Source organism: Rhopilema esculentum, chromosome 6 (assembly GCF_057945365.1).
Source record: "Rhopilema esculentum isolate cy_ngs chromosome 6, ASM5794536v1, whole genome shotgun sequence".
Classification (NCBI taxonomy): Eukaryota; Metazoa; Cnidaria; class Scyphozoa; order Rhizostomeae; family Rhizostomatidae; genus Rhopilema; species Rhopilema esculentum.
The window spans coordinates 9,053,822-9,081,224 of record NC_142820.1 but is presented as its reverse complement, the minus strand read 5'-3'; the positions used below and the strand labels follow the sequence as shown (position 1 = coordinate 9,081,224).

The 27,403-nt window shown below is 36.2% G+C and overlaps 1 protein-coding gene across 1 annotated transcript; it reads right to left on the bottom strand.

The window, feature by feature from the left end:
- Positions 1-203: 203 nt before the first annotated feature.
- LOC135686897 (ATPase family gene 2 protein homolog A) lies at positions 204-27,403 on the bottom strand. Its single transcript, XM_065203280.2, has 14 exons — positions 27,062-27,403; positions 26,403-26,518; positions 25,516-25,558; positions 25,058-25,095; positions 24,121-24,200; positions 23,573-23,631; positions 21,777-22,256; positions 21,084-21,213; positions 6,606-6,786; positions 5,730-5,923; positions 4,086-4,368; positions 3,131-3,310; positions 1,560-1,869; positions 204-524 (listed from the first exon to the last, which is right to left on the bottom strand). Exons 1-14 carry the CDS (start codon positions 27,318-27,320, stop codon positions 301-303), a joined length of 2,577 nt encoding a protein of 858 aa, XP_065059352.2. The 5' UTR covers positions 27,321-27,403; the 3' UTR covers positions 204-300.

Here is a 27,403-nt window from a genome sequence, read left to right as displayed (position 1 = left end):
CAAAGTGTGTTCTTTAGAGTTTCATTGGTTTTTAAAGATTTTCACACTGATGACAACGAATTTTCCGTTAATAAAAGATTGAGATGGACAAAGTGAGCTTTTTAAGGTATACGGGAAGAGTCATGCACGCGATTCGCATGCAATGAGGTGCCCATTAGAAATGTAGACTACCACTGGCTACAGTGAGATGAAGTAAGAGGTGATCAGTTTACATAATTATTATCTTAACATAATGCAGAAAAAGATAAAACTATACCTTAAAACATATCCTGAATTCATTAAAACGAACTCTGATGTATATCATAGCAATTTACTAGAAAAATCTCTATAATATTCAATGGATGTTTTGTCCAATCTCGGTCGCACAAGTTCAAGAGCGGCGTCGAAGTGAGTTTTATTGATTGATGTCGCTTCGATGCTCTCCCGCAACGCGAAAATCGCGGCCTCTTTGCAAACAGCACAAATCTCTGCACCAGAGTAGCCTTCTGTTTCAACTACAAGCCGCTCAACCTCTATATCAGGACCTACAACAAACCAAAGAGCAATAATGACGGTTCCTCAGAGAAAAGAACAGAAAATGAAATGATGACATTTAAGACATAGTTAAGCATTTTCTCCGTATAATTTTAAGCTGGCATGGAAGGCATTCATAGCAGATTATGTTCAGCATTGCCGGATGTATTTATGGAAAATGTAATTGATGGAATAGGAGTAGGGCAGGGTTTCTTTTGTTGGGGCCATCCATGATGTATCAAACCAAGAAGAGAAGAAGGGACTTCACTTTTCTTGTATTTATCAATCTCCTTTTCTAACTGTATACTTATGGCAAAGAAAATCACAAAATGTCAAAGATGGTTGGATTTGAAAGCTTAAGAAGAGAACGGTCGCCTCTATGTGAAAAATAGAAACTGCATGTCAAACTGAAGAAACATGAAATTGCAACTCATGACTATATCAGTAATTTTTCCTAAAATTCTTTTGATTTTCAGTTCATCATGTGTGGGAATACAGCTGAGATGATCGCTAAAATCTACATGAAAAACGTTGCATTGATTTGCAAACTTTTAATTATTAAAATAGAATTTAAAGAATAATGGCCTTCTGCTGAGTTTTAGGTTATTCCAAGCAAACGTAGAAAAAAGTAACTGTTAGTTTATAAAGAAGTATCAAGTTACATTGATTGTCTAAGACGGTCGCCAAAGGATTTCAGAGCAAGGTGCTTGAATATGTAGACAATTCTAATTAAAACTGATTGAATATAATGGATTCGCACAATCTCTGTATATTGTACATTGTATATTGTATCATCTTTGTATATTGATAGAAAGGCAGCCAGATAGGCAAGGAAAAGATCTCGATTTCAAGAAAGAAAATACAAGAAAAATTTATCAAGAGTTTTAGCATTTTCAGAGTTTCCTTAAGGTAAATTGTGACTTTACGGATATAGAGCAAGCTTATAGAAACTTCCCTTTATTGATCAATTTCTTAATATAATCTCTCCCGTTATTCCACTAAGTTATAAGGCAATATGAGACAGAATGGGATAAAAGTATAATTACCTATAGGTATTTTCCTGAACTGTATCTGAAATATTTCCTTTCTTGTTGCTTCATCAGGAAGCGGTACAAATATAATCCGGTCAATCCTCCCGGGTCTCAATAATGCATCGTCAATCATATCCGGTATGTTTGTAGCTGCTATTACCATAACACCTTTGAGTCCTTCTACACCATCCATCTCCGTCAGAATTTGCGCCAGCACCCGATCACCAACGCCGGATTTCGACTTGTCTCCACGTTGGACTCCAAGAGCATCAATTTCATCGAAAAAGATTATTGACGGTGCAGCGGTCCTCGCCTTCAGAAAAAGCTTGAAGAGAAAGGGCACTTTGGTCAATGCCCAGAAATGTTTATGGTATGATAAAAAAGAGAATAATCTAATTGAATAACAACAAAAGTAGACGATTCAATTTCGCCAAATTCAATTTCGCCCAAAGGCACAGGTAAACTTAATATTCTAAATATATCAAAATTATTTCAGTCAATGACAGCAGAAGCAGACAATGACGGCGCAAATCTGTGAAATCACCCTTTCAAGAGTGGAACATTCAGTTAAACACTGTTGCCAGTTTTCAGGAACATCAGGCCATATTACACGTAGACGACTTTTTGGCGAGATTACTCATGAAAATGGATGATAAATGGAAACGGACATTTCAGAGATTATACCAATTTTCATTTTTTTTAATCTCTTCAAAGTCGTTCAAGATTAAGATACCTAAGGGATTTCAGATTTCATGCAATTACAACCTCAACGTGAAAAAACAATAAACTCTTCACTCCCATACTTGCGAAGATACGTATCCAGAGAATCTATTCTTTTCAAGCAGTGCCCTGGGGTTTCCACTCGATGTAACTATACTTAAGTTTGGAATTACAGAAAGCAAGTGACTCTCTTCACTCTAAGTAAAAGCTTGATCATGTCATTAACTGAAAACACAGGCACGTGGATCTGTAGTCCGCGAACCAGCTGTAGGGTATTGCAGGCTGTTTACTTTAGAAAACGATTTAAAAACTTGGTTGTTAAGCCATTGGGAATGATTATATAATAATTTTTCAATTTGGCACTCGAGTTGTCCCATTAGTTGGGCCATCTTGAATTGTTTTGTGTCTGTAAAAACAACGTCCTCCTATCGTATAAAGGCAGTCAGCGCAAGAAAAAGAAATTTTCAGCTCAGTATTAAATCTGTTGTAAATTTAGCTGAGAAAATAAGTGAACTGAGCTTTGCTAATGGATTACTCTTGTTTTGGCTTGATTCGTAAATTTTAGAACCAAAACCAAATTAGAGTGATTTGATAAAGAAAGAGTCTCTAACTCATTTAACTCATTTCTCATAAACTTAAATAAATTTAAGATTCATTTAACTGATTTTAAAAACTTCGTGCAAGAATTTCATGTTGTTCCCTCAGATTTGGTTGTCAAAATCAAGACTATTGTAAAAATAATATTTGTAATGCTGTCAATTAGACACGATAACCTTTAATATAACAGTAGCATTACTGCGACCAATCACATCGATATAAACACAACGGTGATAAATAAATAAAACTGGGATGTGCGTAAAAAATACCTCTCTCACAGCCTTTTCTGACTCTCCTAAAAATTTACTAAAAAGTTCCGGACCTTTGATAGAGATAAAATTGAGTCCACTTTCAGTAGCCAGAGCTTTTGCCAGCAACGTTTTAGAGCAACCCGGTGGGCCGTAAAGAAGAACACCAGTTGGCGGACTGATGCCCATTCGATGAAAAGCCTAAATGGAGAAAGACAACAATCTATCAGAGGCCTAGCAAGCACCAGCAATTAATTCTGATTGATAACAATAATTAACAAATCAAACATTTCTATACAATGTTTTTATACATTTCTGTACTCTAGTGTCTCTAATAGAAGGGCCCCCCGTGTATTAATTTCAGAAGAATTTGCCCTCCCCCCGCCGCTTATTAAAACCCCCTTCTATTAAATTTTACAAATCTGTCATGACCAGAAAACACAATTTTCACTTGTCAATAATTCCCCTCGTTATATTATGTAGTTATTTTTCAATTGTCATAATTCCTTTTGTTATGTTTGTCTATCGTTATATCTAACCATCTATCCATTATCAAGTAACCAGTGTCATCATCCTACTAATTCCATTGCCTTTTAATTAAAAGATTTACCAACATCCACTCCTTCTATTAGCTCCCCTTTTCTATTGAAAATTAGCCAACCTAAACATCCCCTTCTATTAGCAACCCCCTTCTATTGAAAACTGGCCGACATGAACACCCCCCTTCTATTGACACCCCCTTCTATTAGCATCCCCTTCTATTAGCATCCCCCTTCTATTGAAAATTGGCCGGAACGAACAGCCCCCTTCTATTACATCCCCCCTTCTATTAGAGACACTAGAGTAGGACACTTGCTAGAACAATTGAGACAAGATATTATTCGCAAAAATCTAAATGTTCCTTAACCACTTTAGTTTACAGGCGTCCCTGAAATTAAGAGACATTATTCGACAGAAATAATGAAAAATTTACAACCTCTGGGTACTTCAGTGGCCACTCGATGCTCTCCTTCAAGCGTTGCTTCACTTCTTGTTGACCACCTACATCATCCCACCTGACCCGAGGGACGTCAACATTAATAGAGCGCATAGCACTTGGGCTCACTTTTAGCATTGCCTCGTCCATGTCCGTCAAAGTGATCGAGAAGTCTCGTGCATCTCTTTCATCACGAACCAATCTTTTCAAAGCAGCCAAACCAGCTTCTTTGCAGACAGCAGATAAATCAGCACCTACGTATCCATGGGCATTCTGTGCAACTCTCAAAGGGACATTAAAGATCTAAGTCGGCTGAAGGGGTTGATAATGTAAAGGATGTTGTCATTGAACAAAGGAAAGTAAAAATAGAGATAATGACAACACGGATTATGATTATTATAACGATATCTTTGTTGGTTGGGAGAGATGGCACTTTTAGAAGAGATTGTACTCATGAAAGTCCTAGCGACAATGACTGTGGTAGTTATGTTGTCACCGTGTAAAGATATGAACTTGAATTTGATCGTAACATGTTCGTGACTTTACAGTAATGAGTTATGTCGTACCAATATAGTGATGTTTGTTCAAGTATAATTGTCGTGATATGTATTAATCTGTATTGGCGTCCTATTGTGTTGATCTGTAATTAAGGCTTTCTTTTAAGTTGTTTTGTAGTTGATTAAAGTTCAGTTGAATAAGAGACAAGACTCGAAGAAACACGTTGCCTATATCTCTCTCTCTCGCATCTCTCTGCCGAACCTAACGCATATCGTTACCACCATACTGTAAGGATTCAGTTCATTTCAGGACGTAACCAGAAATCACTTGAGTCTCCATACCCCCTTGCCAGAGTTTTGAGCGAAACAATAAGCAGGCTTGCAAAAAACAACAAAAAAGCCAGGATCACTTCTGAATAGAACTGATAATTTTTTAATGCCTACGCCAAGAAAAAGCCATTCAAGACAAAAATAAGTCGCCGAGAAAAGCGTGTATATATCCAATCGTAGTTATTATTGGAATCGTATTGAATGTTGTTGAATGAAACTACAGATACAGGCTAAAAAGGATCCGACCATTATGCATATAAAGGCAGGTGAAATTGTGAAAACATAGAGGTCATAGAGTAATGACACAGACTTATCAGTTTTCCTGTCATATTTTTAATTTTTTATTCATTTGAGGCCCGTTCAAGAACATGTTATTACATAAGAAATGTCAATCAAACCAAGGGCATTCGATGAATCAGAACAACAGGGGAGGAGTTTTACAGGCATCTTCACAATCTTTTGATGAAAGAAAAATATTACTCTGAATAATACTCAAATATAAGACCAAAATGGCCTTGATCCTTTAATCAAAACGTCAATCGTTGAGCAGGTCAAAATAATAGCATAGGGAGATAAATATTACCGCCCGCGAGAAAAGTATTTTCAAGGCAAATCCAAAAGATTGAATGATCACTTCACCAGATTATAAATAACATCTACATTATTCGAAGCAGGCACAGATTTAACAATTTTCCCGATAGAAGGGGAGCGCCTACTCAAGGGAGGGGGGCAAATTCGAGGATTTACGATATGAAGTTAAATTTTTTAGGGTGACATGAAGCAATAGCTAGAACAAATCGACATTAATTTCACTTACTTTTGTATGGATTCTGGTGTCAATTGGTGTTTGGTCTTCGATAATAACTTCTTCAAGATTTCCATTCTATCGAGTGAGTTTGGGACTCCGATTTCAATTTCACGATCAAACCTTCCTGGCCTACGTAATGCTGGATCAATGGAGTCCCGTCTGTTTGTTGCCCCAATCACCATCACTCTACCAACAGAACTTGTCTTGAAAAAGCAAATAAAATTTATCACGCTACATAAAAAAACGAAGTTGGAATACCGAAAACATAAATACCCAAAGTTCATTGGAAATGTCATTTTCCATTTTCATTTTCCCCGAAGATCAGCATAGTTTTGCCAATTGAACAATAGCGACGGGAGAATTCGTGTTTAGGGCTATTCAGCTGAATGCTTCTCGTAACGAGGTGTAAAGCATGGAACAGTCGGTTAACTATCTATCATCAGGTTTGAATAAAAGGTATCTAGCTAATGAGTGGAACTTTGACATGAAAGAAAATAAAAACTAAATTTATAAATATTGTCACTAAATATGTTTTTGAGCGGTTTTGTGGTGAAATAAGTAAACAAAGATATGGTATTACTCTTATTAACATTCTCTTCAATTTTCTTGAGTAGCTAAATGTCACAAATGTCATTGGGAAAAGTGATCAGTAAATGAGAATAAAAGTCGGACGATGTTGCGAGGAGACTGGGTATTGGTTGAAGTACGATCCAAATCAGGTTGAAGTACGAGGAAATTTCCAGATTTTCCAGCAACACTTGCACAGCTAACATTGAGGTGAACCTTGGCTGGGAATGCTGTAGCTTTGCAGAAGCATTGTGAAGTGGAACAGAATACGTTAGAAGGAAGTCCTTACCGAAATTTCAAGTTGATGAAGATACGCACCGAGCTCATTCCATCCATTAGAGTCAACAAAGTAGCAACAACTCGCTTCTCAGTTTCATTTATGACGTCATCTCTCTTGGGACATAAAGCATCCATTTCGTCAATGAAGACAATGGCTGGCGCTTTGCTTTCGGCCTCTTCGAAGATAGATCGCAGTCGACTTTCTGTCTCACCATAATATCTGAAAAAATCCATAAATTGCAAATTCTTAAGTAACACAACCAAATTTGCTTGTACAACAAATGCAATTTTCACTGATTCAAAGTATAAATGAAGCCCGGGCGCTCACCAGGTGAATGAAAAATTATCTGTTTTTGAATCAGCTCTCGTATAGTTACGTTTCAGATTTGGGACAATCATATTAAACATTAATTACTTCTGAAAGAGGACAGGGACCCTGCCGGTCGACTGGCTTTTACAGGGCTGTGAACAACAAAACAAGGATAGAAACATAGATAAACTAAAACACAAAAAGCAGTTTTAGAAACATATCTAAATCCATTAGACATTTCATGCTTGTTTGAATGCGGAAATGATGCATACTGTTTTGAGTTGCACGCATTCTGTCATTTATGTATAAGAAGCATTTTTAAAGCTTGCATGTACCAAGTACATCCAAAACGTTCAGTGGTAACGTGTATTTTCAGTCTTAGATTGTATATGGGCAAATCATTTGGCATACTGGAAAAACCAGACCCTATGACACTAGGAACCCTATGACCTCTAGGACCATTAACTACGAAGAACCAAAAAAGACCCTTTAGGGCCAGCAGATGTTAACAATAACAATAACATGAATCACGACATATATGGCAAATTATGACAATTCATTCCAATTTCAATGCTGTGTCATTATTTATAAACCACACAATGAAAACTGCGTAACAACGTCATCAGCATAGTTTGAAACGGATTCACCTCGCTTTCAACAACTGAACACTGACCACCCCTCTCATTACAGACAGTCTTTTTTTGTGTTGCAAAAAAACTATTACGATGTGCATTTACTTATTTCTAAGCATCAACCTTAAACTCGATCACAAAAAGACAATTAATACAGAGCTAGTGTGAGGAAACCAGGTTGAAAAATTCATATTGTGCTGTTAATCGAAACGAGCAAGACGAGGAAAAAAAGGAAAATTCATGGATACAGGAATGTAATGTAAAACTGATGTTACAAAGCATTTCACAACAAAATTAATGTCACAAGGCTGCATACAACATTCTTTTCACGTTGCTACAAATTCCACAGTAACAAGTTGCGCTACTTAATGCTTTTATCTTATAGAGAATAGAAATTATGTGCAAAAGTAATTACACTGTGGGCAGAGTTCTATAACATTTTGCTTCAAACTGATTGCATTAGTTTCTCAGAAGGTTGTTCCGGCTAGAAATGATATGAATGTCTTGCAAGGTTTACACATTATGCTGGCAAACTTGCTAAATTCATTTCGTTTCAAATTTCAAGAAGCATCTATACGTCCTAATGCCAAGAAGCGAAATACAAGGCGGGTACGTCTGCGAACGCGCTCTTTGTAGTTCTAGCCGGACTAGGCTTCCGGATTCGTATTTCGACGTCTTCGTAGACGGGAAACCTTCTGGATGATCCACAACCTAGCTCTGCTGTTCATTTTGAATATTATCAAAGCGTTGATTGTGAAATTGAAGAAAAATAATAGCGAAGCAAAGTCGTATGCAATCGACAGCGTAACTGATTTGTGCCCGGCCACTTCATAAGAAAGTTTGACTGTACCCACAACAAACAATGGAAGAAACGTAACTGGGATCCAAATTATAAGCAAAAATACCGTTTTCTGCAAGTGCTGTAGATATGCTGGGCAACGAGACGATACCTTCAAGGCATCTTTATTTTTGCTATTTTTGACATTTTTTGTCTTATCGATACCATCGACAGGATTTTCGCCACAGTATCCTGAGTATATGGGGTTCTTCAAGACAGCTTTACGTACTTTCTGGTAGCCATGTATGTATAAGAAAGCCATTCCAGGTATCAAGAAAAACTTCAATATAGTGGCAATGACCATGATGATTATAAATCCAAGCTGCCCAAAGAGATCCAGGTATAAAAATAACGAGGATATAAAGAATGCAAGAACGATAGCCAAGGATAATGGAAAGATAATGAGCTTCCCTTGGAAGAACCTTGTCATTGACGCTCGTTTTAGGGTCATTGACATCTTCATATGCAAATATCGATCCAAAGCCAGCAACAGAACAATCAGCGTAGATAGATACCCAAGAAAAGGAACGAGAAACTGTGTTGCTTTTTTTAAGAGGTATAATGCAGAATAACTGTAATAAACACGTACGAATATTAGCGAAGGCAATGCAATTGCTCCATTCAGGGTATCAACGAAGGCCTTGCACGTCACAAGTGTGTTGGAACTGTTTAACCATGCTTGCTTTGTTGCAATGAACGAGAAAAACAGAGCAATGTTAACGAAGAAGGTCACCGGGCTTAACAAGCTGTACATAACAGTTACTGTTAAACTGACACTGGCGGGCAGCTCATGCATGTAAAGGAATAGTGCGCTAGAATTCAAAGTGTCCATTTCCATCATATGGTTGATCTACTGTAAAGATTGCTAAAAGCAAAAAACGATACTGCACAATTGCAGAAAGCAGAGAGGAATGACGCCTCGCATCCAAATAAGTGAGTTCCCAATAAATGTTTCAGAGGCTTGTCATCAATATAGTTACTCTTTCGGTGTTAACAAGAACATACACAAACAGCTGATCAAAGGCTTGAGGAACAAGAAAATCTTTATGTCAACATTTTGCACATCTAAAAATTGATCTTTAGGTCCACAACGAAGTTCTTGACAAAACAAGTTCCTCACAAAAAGTATTTTTTGCCTCTGCTTTACTTCAAAAGAGCCACATCTCTATGTAAAGCATTGTCAAATATCAGCTGCTGTCCTTTCTGCCGTAATCAGCGGAATATCTTTACCAACACAAACCTCAAACAAGCCACCTGCACTTAGATAGAAATTCATTAACTGCTTGCGAGACCCCTTTGATATGAAAAGGTCCGTCATAATGATCAAATATCGATAACAAGCTGCCTGACTTGAGCGTACCTTTTATTGACTATGGTGTAAGTAACTATTTGCTTTGAAGGAACTTGGTTCATGCTAACAATGCAGTACCTTGCTCTGAGCTAACGAAGTGTACACACAAGCAAAAGAAATTATTGCTTGCTAATAACAGCTTCCTACCAGAATACCAACAGAAACAGCAACACGTGTCATCTTCGTAATTATAAGTGCATATTCGAGGGAGAAAATTATGGGAATGCAAGTGGTGTTACGTCTTTAAATTATTGAAACAGCTGTTACACAAAAATATCATTCCTGCTTCCTGCTGACGACATTATTTTGCATCCTTGCTAGCACTGATTTAGAAAGGCTGATTCTTTCTCGTAAAGAGGTTGTCTACCTATCCTCAAATTATTTATTTTTCGACGATAGAACGAATAACATGACATTAATTCTGGAGGAATGGGGGTTTCGAATTTACAGGGGCAACGAAAAGAAGAAATTTTTCATTTTCTCTCAACAATTTTGTCCGGGATTGTAGTTTGGTAAAAGTCCGTTTTGAAGAAACAAACCTCTAGTTCTGTTGGAAAAACAACAGGAAAAAGTCGCTCACATTATGATGACCTTAACAGTGATGACAAGCTTGACAATCTTTTGTAAACTCTGAATTGTATAGTGTGACGTCATGAAAATATATTTTTGAATTTTCGACTTTTGACCACAGATCCTTAAAGAACATTATGAAATACCATTAACTATTGAAAATCAGTTCACTTTTTTATAATTGGGTGAAATATGATCAATGAAAGGTTTGATGTTTGCTAGCACGGTGAATTGATGTGGGAAGAGCCAATAATCGTGGTGCCATATCGAAGCAACTTTCTAACAAATTCAGCTGAATTCACATAATTAGACGCATTCTATAATGTTTTTTCAGGTTATGTGATCCAAATTTTAAACAATTCTAAAAATATATTCTTGGATGTCATAACTTTAGAACTCTATTGTAAAGGAATATAAGATGGGATTGGGATTACTCCAGGATATCAGAATCTCAGTGAGAAATGTTGATAGAAATGTTGATTAATAAGTTAAAGTTGATGTTTGTAAGGAATTGGTCACTGAATAGACCTCAATGGCCAACGAAAAGTCTTGTTCTAATTCTTATAGAGTACCTAGTTCTACTGTCTTAGATTTCACTCCGTTTTGGAAGGGTTACATAATATCATAAAATAACACAATGTCGAGCAATGTCGGAAAAAAATTTGGTCTGAGAGTTCGCTACGATGAAAAGATATTTCCCGTTAATTACCCGAAATTTCTCGTCCTAAAACTTTTTTACTTATCTAAGGCAGTGTAGTAGTAGATACAAACAACATTTGCAGAAAATTTTAGACAGTTCTTGGAATAACAAATTCATATACTCGAGTGCCTCATTTTTGATAGGTTTGTCAGCCTAATGGCCTGATATAATAAATTTCATGGCAATGGTTCTACCGAATAATTTGTAAACAAGTAGCTGAAGCAGTTTGCAGTCGTGGTGTGCCTTGGTGATATATTTGTTAATTTAACTTGTAGTTTTAAAAGATTGTCCTTTGTAAAATCATTTCTCTTTGAACTGGATTTTTTAAAGTTGATCTGCGTTATTTTTGCTCGCATTTCATAAATGATTGCTTCAACGCAAAAGTTTGAGTATATGACACATTTCTAATACGCAACATATATTGCTCTTGCCAAAAAATAATGTACAATAGCAAACAAAAGTTGCTAAACAAACAAATCCTTCCTGACAAAATGGTAAAATAAAAATTGTTATTTACACGATTCCAAACGTATTGTATTATTTGACAAGCTAGTTAAAACGTCTTGAAAACGTTCAAATTGAAAACGATCCCATTGCGATGAACGTACAAAGGTACACAAAGTCTTCTACAATTAAAAGCGGATCAAAATTATACACAACTGTCGTACCAAACATAGTCTGGACACCTGTTTTTCGTGTAAACATTTCCAAAAAAAATCAGAATCGAGCAATTAAAAAACCTTTGAACGTACTGATAGTAGAATTGGTCAGACACATGAAGGATACATTTTTTCTTTCTGTGCAGTTTTCACCGAGTCATCTGAACAATACAATTTCTAGTTCATATGGAGTTTAATGAGTCATATGGAGGCTTGAGGAATTGAAAATGTTAGACATAACGAAACTGACCAACAATGGACATCTTGCATTACTGATATCAGCATATAGGTCGCAAACAGGAACTTTACAAAGAGATTGTGCATCCAAAAACGGAGAGTTCAATGATCGACACATTTTCATTCCGAATGTAATCAAGAAACGATAATAACTGAAATAATTGTAGCTGGTGTCATCTTTCAGGGTGGACATATTGACTGCGACATTAAACTGAAGTTTCTAGTTGTTTTATATGGTGAGCTGAGACCTGCATTGCAGAGGGTATGAGTTAGAAAACAAAAATACAGTGAATGAACAAGAGCGACCAAAGGACTTAGAATGCTGAGTTGCAATACACCCATCACATCTGCGCTGGACGTTAACAGAGCTACAGGACTTGGTATAGGAATCGGTATTGCAATTATAGCTCCATTATCGTTTATAACGAACACATTGCTGCTGGTGTCCCTGAAAGCAACAAAGCAGTCATCATGTAACGCTACAAACAAGCTTATCACATATCTGTGTGTTTCAGATAGCCTTAATGGAGCCATCAACATGCCAATATTTACGTATTTGTTTTTACGAAGACCATCAGAATGTCATCTACAAGAGGCAGCTACAATAATTTCAACGACTTTCAGTATTACATCTGGTTTCGTTATAGTATTAATTGCTATTGAGCGCTATCTTTATATGAATCCTTATGCCGGATCAAAAACAATATGGCTCCGGAAACTATTCCAGCCTCCTCTGGTTCATTACATCGTAGTAGGATCATTTGCGTTTGCGTTCTTGCAATCAGTAGGCATGGTGTACATTTTCAGAACCGGAAAAACAGGCACAGCAATCGCAAATATACTGCTTGCGGTAGTATGCATAGTCGGAATATCGATCATAACTATAGCATACATCAAAGGCTATCAAAAGCTTCGTCGTATCACAGAAGAAACTTCAGCCACACTGGATGATCGTACAAAAGAGCGCGGGAGGCACGCTTACATGAAGGACTTACAGCGGACCGTGCTTGTCTTAATAACAACAATGTTTATTTGTTATGCGCCTTTTGGTTTATCGTGTCTTGCACAAGGACTAAATCAGATCTTTACGCTTAAAAGCGATCCTCAATTGATGAATGTGTTCTTAGCTGTTTCAATAATGGCCGTATACTCCAATTGTCTCATCAACAGCATTCTGATATTCAACCATAACAAGAAAGCAAAACAGTGGGTGCTTCATAAGTTAACTAACTTTAAATCAAATTTTTCAGAAACCAAGGTAACAACGTATGTAAAATGAACCTAGACAATATATCCACAACCCTGAAGATCAATTACAAACATTTCATAACAAGCTAAAAGGTGGAGCACAGATAAATACCACAGAAAGAACAGTGTTGCTTATGCTTCCCAGAAGACAACGATTTGGTCTTTCCCAGAAGACAACGATAGAGTTAATACGTTAAACTGAGAAATATAGCAGTTCTATTTGTTATTCCCAAAGTACAACATTGGATTACGGCTTCAAATTCAGATCTAAGAAAATTCATGCTGGGCATATTCTTTTAAAACAATTAAAAGAGCTCCTAATGATCACTCAGATTTAAAGAAAATCAAATATTATTAGTGGTTCAACCATCTGCTAATCAACTATTAGCCAATCAACAAGCGTGTTGCTACTCAGACGCTTATTGATTGGTTAATTGGTGATTGATTGACGGCTTAAGCCACTTTTGCGCCCGTCAATAGCCTTTAAAATTAAGCTAAAAAGAATAAAGTCGCGTTTTTTGCCGTGACTTTCATGAAAAACGTCCAATGTCCTTGCATCACAAGCTTCTTCTTTATTTTGAATTTACTCTCAAAGCCATATAAAATTAACACTTCCATTTTGAGCATGATAACAAGTATTAGGGCTACCATGAGTTGGTTTTAATTAGCTTGAATATAGCTAGTATTGTATGTTACCAAATTAAAAGAAAGTGGGAAGAAAATATGTTAACAGTGTGTACGCTTTGATAAAAGTTAGAACAAAGCAAGATTCATATCTTAACATGCACACCAACTGGTTCTTCCTTTTCAGTCAAGATTGCGAAACGCTTGGAAATGTGTTTTGATAAGTAGCAAAGTCAAAAGGCGTGTTATCAAAGACAAACAAACGTGAAAGCCATTAAAGCATCTAATGCATTTGTAGCAAGTTTGCAAAATATAAAGCCTGAATTTTTTCAGTTGATTTATGCATGTCATACAAGATAATGGCTAAATTTTGCTGGAATTATGATCATGCTACCAATCCTTTTTCATTCACAGTCAAAAAATGAAAGTATGATCGTTTCAACGAGGGATGGTATCATATTCCTCCTCCACAGTGGCTTGTTGCTAAATTGGTGTTCGAAAACCCATTTTAATCCTCTAAATCCCAGCAGATCCCATTCACCGTCACTTTTACTTAAAGTAATATGTGAAGCGCTTTAAAGTATCTATATGAATCTCTCCGTTTTGAGGTTGCATTTAACTCTACCACCGTCCGGTCCATCACGGATTGGACGGACACTACATCTTAGTTACAAAAAGTCTGCAAAACATTTATTGGTTGCGTATCACAGCATTGGCAGCAATGGTCGAATCGTAACGGCCTAATCAAAAGAACTCAAATCGTACTCACCAAATATCTGCTGTGCATGTCTATTTGCTAGATTTATATTCCCAAAATACTTTTTTGTTAAATCCGTATGGCATTCGTACTACTGCGAGCGCGAATCTGAACTCCATTATCTCCATCGCAGTAGGATAGGATAAAGGGAACTGCGGACGAAAAGGAAAAGGGGAGGAGCTGCAAGGGAGAACGAGGAAGCGAATAGCGACAGATGCTATTTTCCATTTCCTTTCTCCTCGACCTCCCCCTCCTATTCTCCGCAGCTCCATTTTTTAGTCTCTGTGGAGGACTCTATTTCCTTGACGTACTCTATGTCCTTTACGATTTCAATCGTCAAATAAAAAAACCAAATTGATCGTTTCATGGGATTTAGGAATAGTAGTCGAAAGATGAGGTCACAAAAATCTATTTTTGTTAGAATTTTTGACATTTTTTCCCATAATCTGAAAGAGCATCATGAAATTCTTCTAAATCTGCAAAATCAGTTAAAGGTATTACGAATTGGCTGAGATATGTCCAGATGAGCACAAGCTCTGGCCCCATCAAACCTCTGTAATTTTGTCTCAGTTCATAACTTTATAGTCCGTTAGCAAACTCTAATCTTTTATTGGCCATAGTTCATAGACAAAGAAGAAAAAGAAGGAGGATAAGAGAAAGAAGAGAGGGAAGGGGAATAAGAAGAACAAGACCAAGAAGAAGCGAAATAAAAAGGACAAGAACGGACAGGAGAGGAAGGTAAGGAACATGAATAAGAAATTTGTTATATCATTAATTTTATATCTCTGATTTGCAAGAATGAAATATTAAAGTTACTGTTTGATGTTACTGCAGAACAATTGCCATATTTTACAAAATAAGGGAAAATTTAACAGATGTTAGAGAACTGTTTGCCTGCTTGATGGCAAAATTAACTTTCACTCTCGTGCATAATGCGTTGAAAGATTTCAGATCTTTTTTTGCCATGAATTACGAAATATTTTGACGATTTAACAATCCAAAAATTCTAGAAGTTGCTTCCCTTAAAAACTCTTTGTAACTCAATCAATTCATCTTTATAAACTGTGGAAAGCTTAAAAGATAATGGTAAATCTTAAAAAAGCAGCTTACAAATGGTCACAATATCAAGTCACCTAGGCAGTTTTAGATTTTGGATAGAACAAATACACAATAATGCTTAAAAAGGGAATCTATGAAGGTACAATTTCAAAATATTTCAAGGTTTTAAAGATTACTGCCTTTACTGCTTGCCCACTGATTCCATGCAGCCATTAGATTATATTTCCCACACTAGCTGACGATCGAAGCATCTTGTTTGATAATACTTGGTCAAACAGAAAGTTATGGTTCTGACAAAAAACAGATAAAACTTCAGAAATTGTGATTAAATGCATGCTTCAAGAACGTCGAAAATTAACACTTTAGTATATGTATTAAAAAAGTCAAAACAAAGCTCTAATTCAAACTTATTTCCGCTGTAAGTAACTAAATATTTGAGTCGGCGGTCAAATACAATGAACCTACAAATGTTCTCACAATTACTTCTTATTGATTTGCCATTGCAGTTTGATCTTTAACATTCAACGATAGATGATTAAAACAGCGGTTTCTTAAGAAGGACCCGTTAAGAAAAGCCAGTTACGTACGGTTGCTTACTAGCTCGGGGCAAGAAGAGATCTTCTCCTCCTTTGGACATGTTTGCAGTGCTCATATAAAGGCAATATTTAATAACATTTTTTTATTTCTTGTTGAGAGGAAATTCAACAGCGGATCTACAGAAAGACAGGGCAACAACACATAAGTCGTTCTTTTTGCCACAAGAGAACCATTTCGTTTGAGCTCCACAATAGAAAAGACACTACGCAACATTGTTACAAAGAAAGTTGGAAGATTTTTCCACTGCAGATATCAAAGCTGTAACTATGTAGCCTCTTCCTCTGTCAAATGAAATTCTGTTCTAGGTAACACAGCAAAATAAAGTGGTATATGCGATTTCAAGACTGTCAAGCGATCTCGAGAAGGAAAACTTGCACACAAGGGACAACGCCGAAGACGGAAGTTCTTTGCAAACTAAAGAGCTCCCTTCATAAGGACGGTTTAGATCTGTTACATCGAAGTCGACGCTACATATCATTGATCATAAAGGCCTTGAGAAATGTCCACACAAGGGAAGGAAGAAGGAATCCGTTTGTAATACTACGTTAAACTTAACGAAGTCAAACATAGCTGGCGCCGTTAATCTGCATAACTATAAAATATATAAACAAGATTTTCCAGCAATACCACAAGAAGGGATGTTTGGAAAAGGCAATTTCTGCAGCACTGCTGCTGAGATAATCTACAACACCGACGAAACAATTTCATTTTGGTATGGTGTATCCACCCCTCCATTTGTTCTCCTTGCCCTCATTCTCAATGCTATGGTAATCACGGCATTTATTGCGACCAGGCAGGCGACCGCAAACACATTTAATACCCTGATCATCTTACTGAGTTCAAATGAAATACTTGGGGTATGTTTAGGAATGCTTACTTTGGGGATTCTGTTCCTCAAAAGAACCCCCACTAAAGATTGTTACTCAGAAGACTTCACTTTGTACGTGCTTGTTTATACGTATACAATGGAACTTTACACAACAACTATCATTACGATCGACCGATTTCAACATATGAATCCAACAATACAAACAGGACGGTCAACAACGGCTAAATTATTTAAGCGCCCTTATCTATATGGAACTATATTTGCAGGCGTGTGTATATCTTTGCTTGAAGGCATATTCCTCCATCAAGCACAACGCGTCGGCAGAATCACCAATGGAGTTTCATGGCTAAGTATCAGTATAATTGCCATATTTGCACAGGCTACTGTAGCATTTCTGTACACGACTGGGTACAGAAGGGTATGTCGATTCGTGAGAAACAACCCTGTACACCAAGATGAGAACGGTCGAACGACTCTACCACAGTATGCAAAAAATCTTTATAAAAGTGTCTTATATTTGATGGTGTTGTCTCTTGCAACACATGTGCCTATGATCATGGCACTGATGACTATTTCCGCTTGTCTGCTAACTGGTACATGCACAAAGTCTGTTTTTAATATTTACACATGGTTCGCAGCCACCATCTTCTGTATGCATTTAACAGTGATAATCAACCCGTGCATTATATTGTTTTTCAACAAAAAAGCAAAGCAATGGCTGCGTGATAAGATCTTTTGCCATTCTCGTAGGCGTAACGATAGGGGCTAAATAGGTTGCCAGCAGCCAGCTTTCCAACATACAGAGATAGGTCTACAAGCAACAACATGCTGATCTTGGCTTAGACTCTCTATTAAGCGTCGTTTGCAAGAGCCAGGTTCTTTTGGCAGCAGTACAACAATAACAATCGTTTGACCTGTTCAAAATGAAACTGCTAGCCGTACCAAAAAGGATCACCAAGATAACGGTTTTAATTGTAACCTTTCTATAAAAACTCCAGTGTAAACCGATGGAACATTTCGAAACGAGACAATTGGTAAAGAGAGGCAGAATACTCATCATGGGACAATTACACTATCGTTTTAAGGTGCTAAAATTGTTTCTTTATATCATTGCCATTTCTGTTTTACGATTAGATTTCCATATAAAACGGCAGTAATGTCATCAAAAACTTCTCTTTTACTCTGCGTCCACTTTCAATTTCTATAAAGTTTTGAATAATATTTTTTGGCCATGTTGAGATGTGTAAGATATATTTTGTGATATGCAACATCAAAAAGCTGTTGATCAACATCATCAGATGTTGCAAATAAAAGATTCCACATCTACCAGGTATAAGAACATTCTATAATCGTGTATATAAGTTAATGTGCAAAAAGGTTAAATGTGTTAAATATCTAATTTATCATATACCTATAAAAACAGAGTTTGGATAGCGTGTATTCTTCGGGTTTCGATCACACAGAGCCTTGCTTGGCTGCAGTTTGTTTTCAAATGTCAAATTTCTCCGCTCATAATTTTCATTTGGTTATTAAATCATCACAAAACAGGCAAGCAAGTTGCTATTGTTTTCGATAATGTTCCCTAAACGCTCCTAGCCACAGAAACTTACCTTCCTTTCTACAGACTAAACATAAACATTTGTGCCACATTTTTGGTAGCCTGCGCGCAGTCTTTTTGGTGTTGCTGTCTTATAAATGAGCAAGCTTCCGTTCAAAAACAGCAAAAAGACTGCGACAGGCTACATTTTTTGCTGATTTGCGTCAAAAAATAAACTTCTATACAACAAGCAAAGCTAAAACTTTAGTATAAAAATCTTTGCCAATTCGTGCATTCTTAAAATGACTCCTAGACTGTTCCTTTTATATGTAAAAATCCTAACACATAACTTTTAGCTGCTTATTTTAATCTTTAGAAGACAAATAAGGAAATTTATATTTGTTTTGACAATTTTTCTGATGCAACTATGGCGTCCGATTGTAATCCCATTCAACAGCCTGTCAATTAAACCTACGCTTGGAGGCAACACAGGGCAATTCTCAATTCATTTGAATGGCCATTTTGCTCCTCATATCATGAGACTGTTACATAATAATGACAAAGAAGACAAATTAGACAAAACATGTTATTGCCAAGTTGACTCGATTTAGCACTTGAAAAATAAAATAAACTCGTGGTGCTTTCAGGAGGGGCCTTATCAAAGCAGAAGCTAATGTATGGAGACCATCTGCATATGCCAACCGAAAGACAAGTTGAGTTTAACCTTACCGCTGTGTGAATATTAGTGCATTATAATAGAGAAGAATAAAACGGCAGCTGATTAAATAAATCAAAATTTAAAAAGCTTGATTCAAAATCAAACAAAGTAAAATAATAAATATGATAATGATTACCAATAATACTAAGAAAACGTGTGGTTTGCTATTAAACAAGTTTGCAAATAAGTCTTTGATCTCACGAATGGCGAATTTAGTTTAGAAAACAAATCAGGGCATTAATTAAAACATCATTAATTAGAAGCAGAGTCTAATTACAGAACTCGTTAGCAAGCAAACTCAGTGAAAAGATGGAAAGGCTTCGGAAGGTTTAAAGCAATCACATCAAAAAGCCTTTCTCCGAAACACGTTTCAACATTGTACAACTTCGTAGCACAAACAAGAAATTACAGTAGAGGTCACATTCTAAGCTTAATAGTGCAAAGGACAACATGTATGTGTACGTAAACAGAACCTGTTTAGTGGTGCCTGAAGGATACCTCCACATTGATTCTCGCATTTCTATTTCGATTGGAGTCGTCACAATAATATTCTCACTCATGGCTGTTATAATCAATGCCACCATGATTGCTTCATTTTATGCAACAAACCAAATGTCTGCAAGCCGCTTTAATATGCTTATCACGTGCCTTAGTCTGACTGATATGGTTGGTGCAGCATTTGGAATGGCTCCATTTGCAGGATTTCTTCTTAAACGAAGCATCTCAACCGATTGTTACTTGGAAAATACAACATTAGTCATGATGCTGACATGCTATACTTTAGACTTATATCTGACAACATTATTGACCATGGACCGATACTTCCATATGAACCCCAACATTGTATCACCTTCGGGGCTGATGAGACTCTTCGAGCAGCCCTATCTCTACTTCATGTTAGCAGCCGGTGTACTGTTGTCAGTAGCAAATGGGATACTATATGTATTGCTTAGCAGACAAAATTTCAAGTATAGTGCAGTCTTCATAATGACAACAAGCGTTTTTGCAGCATTGACCCAGCTCACGGTAACGGTTCTGTACAGCAAAGGTTATCGGCGAATATTACGATTTACGTCAAATACTCCGATTTACGACAACACTACCTCGGCAAGGCCACAGTATTTGAAGGGCTTATACAAGAGCATCCTCTGCCTCACTGTCGTCTCCCTGGCAACTCACGTTCCCATCACTATCGCAAATGCATTTTTTGCAACATGCACACTCATGCATAGATGCGTTAATCATTTTACTGAAATTGCAATAGCTTTGTCAGTGACTTACATCAGCGTTTTTACCACTATGGTTTTGAACCCAGTGATAGTCTTACATTTCAACAAGAGAGCACGCTCGTGGGTGTTTGAGAGGCTATCAAAACTACTCCCAAGACAACACCACAGAACTTTTATCTTAAATCAACTTTCCAAGTCATAAATAATCAACAAAAATCAATATTATAGATATTCACTTGCCTTAAGTGGTCACTTTTGTCAGATGAAATGGGGAATTCACAAAGCACTATTCGCATTATTTGCACACTTTTGGCAGAATCAAGCTAAGACTAGGTCAGAGTAAGACAGACTTTGCAGGCGACATACTTGTTGGAGCTTTCCACAAGCATTTAGTAAAATCCAGAGGCATTGGGACTTTGCTGCAGTCCACGAGATTACACAATACCTCTGTCCATGAGGCTTATTCGAAGGGGGTGGGGGCTTATTTCACAAGAACTACTTTAGAGTGGGAGAATATTCAAGGGGTAATTATTCGAAGGTGGGGGCTTATTCGATAACTTACGGTACATAATCCAAATACTTTTGACTTCTGAAAACAGAAGAGCGAGGAAAATTCACTTACTTGCTCAGCACTTCAGGACCATTAATGACAATGCAGTGGGCTCCTGTTTCGTTCGCAACAGCTTTTGCAAGCAACGTCTTCCCTGTGCCAGGAGGACCATAAAGAATAACACCACGTGGTGCTGATATGCCTAAGAGACGATAATATGTTCTACATCTTGTGATTGCTACTATAAGTTCTACAAAATTTCAAATGTTAAGGTTAACTCAATCTAAGCTGTAAAATGAAAGCTGGCCAAGAAACTTTAAGCAACGAGATAATGTTCTTTGAAAGAAATTTCCATGAATGTGAATTATATGATATTTTTATATGCTAATCAATGGTTGGTAGCAAACATTTTATATATCCATTATATATCAAACTTATAGCGCTACCCAAGGACTTTATAAAACGTTGCTGCTATTAAAATACAAGAGCAACCAATTGGAAAGGCATATTTTGTATTGGACATTTTCAAAGATTTTTAAGAATAAGCAAATTTATTGGTGTTCTTTTAGAATTGCACTTCTATAAGTTAAGTCCAGTTGACGACTGTATAGCTTTCAAAGATGGAAAGGGCTTACATTAAACATGTCGTTCGCAGGCCAAATCAAGTCCGGGATGAAAAGGCTAGATTCAAAGGAAATGTATGACTAACCAAGGACAAGTAAAAATAGACCTAAGCAATTCTAGTGTAAAGAGATAAAAACTCACCACATGACCTGAAAAGCTCGGGATACTTCAGAGGGAGCTCTATTGTTTCACGTATAGCCTCGATTTCTGCTTGGAAACCTCCGATTGAATCATACGTGACAACATCAGGATCCTTTACGTCAGGTGTCTGAACTGGTTCGTCATAAGGACAAATTATCACATTTACAGCAGTTTCCTTATGATGAATACCGTATGCAAACTTGTTGAGGGATGGTAGTGGAATCTGAAATGCTAGATCTGTGAAATTGTCTTTGTATTCAAGTTTATTTGATACAAGTAGTGAGATGTTTCCCCTGTCCGAATTTGTTGATATCTTCAATCTACTCATTTCATTTTCGATGTTTGATTTTGAATTTTCCTGAGGTGATTCACTAACTTCGCAATTGCCGAAATCGCCACTTATCTTAGTGATCTTGAACTTTCGCTCGCTTCCTAAATATTTTATCGTGCAAAATTCGCCTGGGGCTACGATTCTACCATCTGTAATAAAATTGGAAAGGGATTAAAGTAATTCTAGCAAAACAACTAATACAAAACTTGTCTTAATTAGATTGCTGACAATAAACAGATTACAAATAAATAATTGCAGATGAGTGAATGTGAATAAATTTTACTGACCAAATAGGTTAAGTTGCGATTAAAAAAGCAATAATGATATATAGAATAGACTGCTAAAAGAAAATATGGAAAACCTGAAATAGCTACGAGAGTTGTATTGTTAAATATTGAAACAAAAAGGTGCTAATGTGTTAACTTGCACATATATTATTCATTATTCATTATTCATGCTAGTAAAACGACCAAGCATAATTGACTCAAAAATAATTGATAACCAAACTCTTCGACCCTTTCATTTTCTACTCCAAGGCTTCTCACATTGAAGCTCAGGGCACGGCACTTGCAAACGCAATTTGAAGTACATTGGCAATGTCCACATTGCTGCCTTAATCTTGAATATTAGAACCTGATTTGATGTCGATGAAATTAATTAAAATGACCTTTGTCACTACACTTGTTGTTGTAGGAGAAGCCATTATTAAATCACATTTGCAAATCATTTCTATCACACAAATTCATGGATTGTTCGATTAACATACTCGAATAACACCAGCCTTACACCTTTATACTGTAATTTTTGTGTTGTAGCTTTACGATCTTTTAATGCGTTTTTCGTATAGTACTTTTTTGCTGATATTTCCAACGTAGATGTAAAAACCAGGGTAACGCGAGGGGGCACTGTGCCCCAATGGCTTTAGCAAGTACCCTTTTTAGGCCGTTTTTTACTGACATAGTTCCCTTTTTCAAGCACTGCAAGCAATGTTTGTAATGGGGACTTATGACCATGTGTCTTTCCCAGCTACTAATGTCACATTAAAATGTAACAAATTGTTTTTTTTTAGATTTTTTCAAATATAGAAAAGTAAAAAGAAATTTATTTACAATAAACGACCTTCTTGATTTGCAAAGTCGCAAAGTGTGACAAAAGTGAACAGATTTTCTTAAACTAGTTCTTGAATATGTAGCCTGATATGGAACAAAATTGTAAACTTGGGCTTGATGTTAAAATTTTTTTGAAGCAATAGAAACATGAACAATTTTAGCTACAGGTCTCTGTCTATAAAGAAATTTACCTCGGCAGCAGCTCAAAGCAGAACAACAAGACTATCACAAAAGATTGTCATGCAAGAAGTCCTTGGCCTTCGAAAAGTGGTTTTATTTATTTAGACTTGCATTTCAGAATTTAATACTAAGCATTTTAGCTGCTAATGATAAAAAGTGTAAAATAGAAATCTTACCAAAAGTGCTCACAAAGAAATCTTGAAAATCAGCATCAGGCTGAAAGTCCAGAGACGAACTGAAAAATGTAAAAAACAAATATGAAACAGACCAAGACAGTCATTTAAATCTACTTTGCCTAGAACAGCTTTAAATGTAGCTGATCATTGTTTGAATGCAGAATCGAAAAGGAAGGCAAACATTTGGACCTTTCAACTCTAAAAAATTGCTTTCAACTTGTCAAAATAGGTCCCTTTCTTGTCTATCATGCTTCTTAACTTCAATGCCTCTATTTTCATACAATGTGTTAATAAGGATTTTTGGTAGTGAGGTAGAGATCTATTTAAGAAAAACGTCTTACCAAACAGAGAATCGAGCACCTTGTAAATTAACAAAAAAAAATTCACCACTTTAATTCAAATTGAATTCTTATAACTTGTAAAGCTTTTTGACCTAATTATTTATGTTAGTTATCTATCTGATATTTCACTATTTAAACAAAAAGTTAGATAGGACAGCAAATATCTAACATAACTTTTTAATAATAATTTTTAAAGCTTTTTCTTACCAAGATTTGAGAAATAAAGTATTTGCTGCAATTGTTGGCAGTTTAATCTTTTCTAGCATTATAAATTCAAACTCCCTGACCTAGAATAAAGATTGTCTTTATCATTTAGACATAATTAGCCTTATGAATAAGTAGCAAATAATTTGAAAATGGCTTTGAAAAAAGCAAACATTTTACAACATACTTAAAGCTTTTTCGTCTGACACTCCTCAGAGCATAAAACGTCAGAATAGGTTCCGAAAAAACACGATGGAAAAATATATACCCAGTTGTGGATCGAAATAGGCCAATCAGAAAAACGCAAGCACAAGACCGGTATAGTTGACCAATCAGTGCCGCGAGCCTAAAGAAAAATTACCAATGGAGTCCAAGAGAGAAAACGAACTCCTTTTGTCTACACAATGGCGGCTTTTTCGTTTTTATGTAGATTGACTCCAAAACTGCTAGATGGAAGGACGACCAGGCTCTGCCAATTATCCGAAACATGCGTTTTTCTGATTGGCCTATTTCGATCCACAACTGGGTATATATTTTTCCATCGTGTTTTTTCGGAACCTATTCTGACGTTTTATGCTCTGAGGAGTGTCAGACGAAAAAGCTTTAAGTATGTTGTAAAGTGTTTGCTTTTTTCAAAGCCATTTTCAAATTCTGTACCGCAAAAAAATTGTTAGCAATAATTATTTCCTTCATAATAAGGATCATAATTGTCATGTCTCCAAAATTGGACAGGAGTCCCCAATATTTAGCTGCCAGAAGCCAACTGAAAGAATGAAAGGAACAAATCAGACAATTCTGTAGAGAAGTATATTTGAGGTACCAATATAGTCTGAGCTGAGTTAATTCCACATTGTAGTGGAAAGTTTCTTTAAATTAGTACCATTTTCATCATTGATGGCAAAAAATAAAGATACATTAGCAATAACTTCTCAATACTTACCATTAACGAATCTTCAATATCTCGAGTTATTTTGATGGCTAAAAAGTAGTTTCACAAAAATTAAATTGAAATTCTGATGGTAAGTATTGCTGATGCCTAATTAGTCTGGTGTTTCAATGACACTTTGCTGACCAGCTGTAGAAAGAGCTGCCCAGAGTAGAAAAACCCTGCTCTGTTTAAAAAAGCTCCTTTAAAGATATAAGTGAAGCTGCAATATATTTTCGAGTTTTAAGATTCTTTCCACCTCTTAATATTTGTGGAAGCCTATAAAGAAATATTCCACTGTTTTGATTATGTCAAGGTTGGTAATGCTTAGGACTTTCTGTCAAAAAATTAATTTTAACAATATATATATCAGGTTTTTCTAAATATGCGTGAATGTAAATTTACAGCAATTTCCTCTGAGATTTTATATAAAATTTCAATTTTATTCAAGCAAAGAAAGAGAGCTTCCTCACAATCAATGGGCAAAGATGAATTTGGCCAGGCTTTTCCAATTACCTAAAAGAAAACAAATTTTCTTATGTCAGACAAAAATTTTCAATGCTAAAGAAAAATAATTTTGCAACAAAATTTAAAGATGTTGCATTTTATTGATAAAAATTAGGAAATAGTTAAATGATCTGTATAAAAACAAGGACTTAAGAACTAAGGAATCAGCCATGATATGAGATCTATCAAAATGCATGAATGAACAGAACAACATCTGACTTGAGTAGCCTACTCCATAAAGATATGTATGTGTACATGAGTGTCAAGATGTGGCCTTGCTTGTAATTGTCAGTACCTTAATGTGCTAATATGTATATTGGCCACATAATTGGTTGATTCTTTGCAACAAAGGCCTGGAGACACAATAAATTATTCCAAAAACTGTATGCAAAGAATAGTGATTATAGATATCTGTCTCTTTTGTTGGTTTCATAATTGACGTAAATTATTGGAACAAATATGGTTCAATGCTAATATATATTCAAAAATCTGCGTTTCTGAAAATTATATACAGCAAGCTAGTTACTCAAATACATTTGACAATGGGGAACAAAATATTATTCAATTTACTGGTATTGTGATAAGATTGCACATACATTAAAACTTTTATCTTACAGCAAGTAATGGGCTCCTGAGTTTGATATAAAAAGGGCAGGGCTATTGCAACTGAATGTCACTAAGGGGTGATAGATAAAAAATTGATAATAAGATGTGGGGCATATTAAATGTAGGTGTGATCTTAACAATAAAATGTTGGTTAAGTGGAGATCTGCTAATATATACTCATTCTAGAGATGTGATGCCACTAACACGGCTATTTCCTAAAACGCTTCAAATAAAAACCAGTCTTTACCTTCTTTGAGGATGATGTGAGGCAAACATTTCCACCAGAAGTTATAAAGCATTTTTTCAAGACAGAAGGATGAACCAAAATCATATCTTTTCTATTTCCACTTGGGACTTGTATTTCTAAAGATAAAAAAGAAAACATCACCACAACCAAAATATAACTTCAAAGAACATAACTTTCACTCAAGCACCTAGAAAGTTGAAGGTCTTGAGCTTATGAAGCCCTTGCCTTTGCTCCTCATAAGGCCTGATTCTGAAGTTCAAATTCTAAATCTCCAGACAATGATTCTTTTGATGAACTTAATGACTAGCACAAGCTCTGCCAAATTCTTCCGAGTGTGCTCTCTCCTCGAGTAGCCCACCTACTAAGAAAGCTCCCCGAAAAATTCCCCTCTATAGAATTCCTTTAATTTTTTTCGTTTTGACTTAGCTTCAATATGTTATACTTAATAGATTTGTGTAGCTTGTAATCTTGTATATTCTCTATTTCTGTATGAAATATATCTTTATTTGCTCTTTTTACTGAACTATTAATTTTCGGAGAGCTATAGATCTTTTGCTTTCGTATACAAAATGTAGCAAGCTTGGACAGCTCTGAGTGCAGAAACAGTTTTGAAGGTAAATTAGACTAGCGACACAACTGATTGCATATAAGTTAGCAACCTTCTGTAGTGTAGACTGAATACTGGGCAAAGAAGGTTGTGCCATTGATGTATCCCGTCTTCTTTGTAGGTTCATATTTTGTTTTTATTAATGGCGATGAGAATGGATCTCGCATCGGGTCCGTTATTGGAGTTATTGGGTTTTCGAGAACTTCTATCGAGGCTTGACATTCATGTCCATTGATCTTTACTCTTGGAAAAAGATTTCCACAAAAATCACATCTAGTCCATTGGTCCTTTTCCTTCTTCTTCGCACTCATCTTCGGTTTCCAGCTGCAGATAAAGTCCCAAATTTGACTCACATGGTGATATTGAAAATGCCGCCAGTGTTGGCCTTATGGAA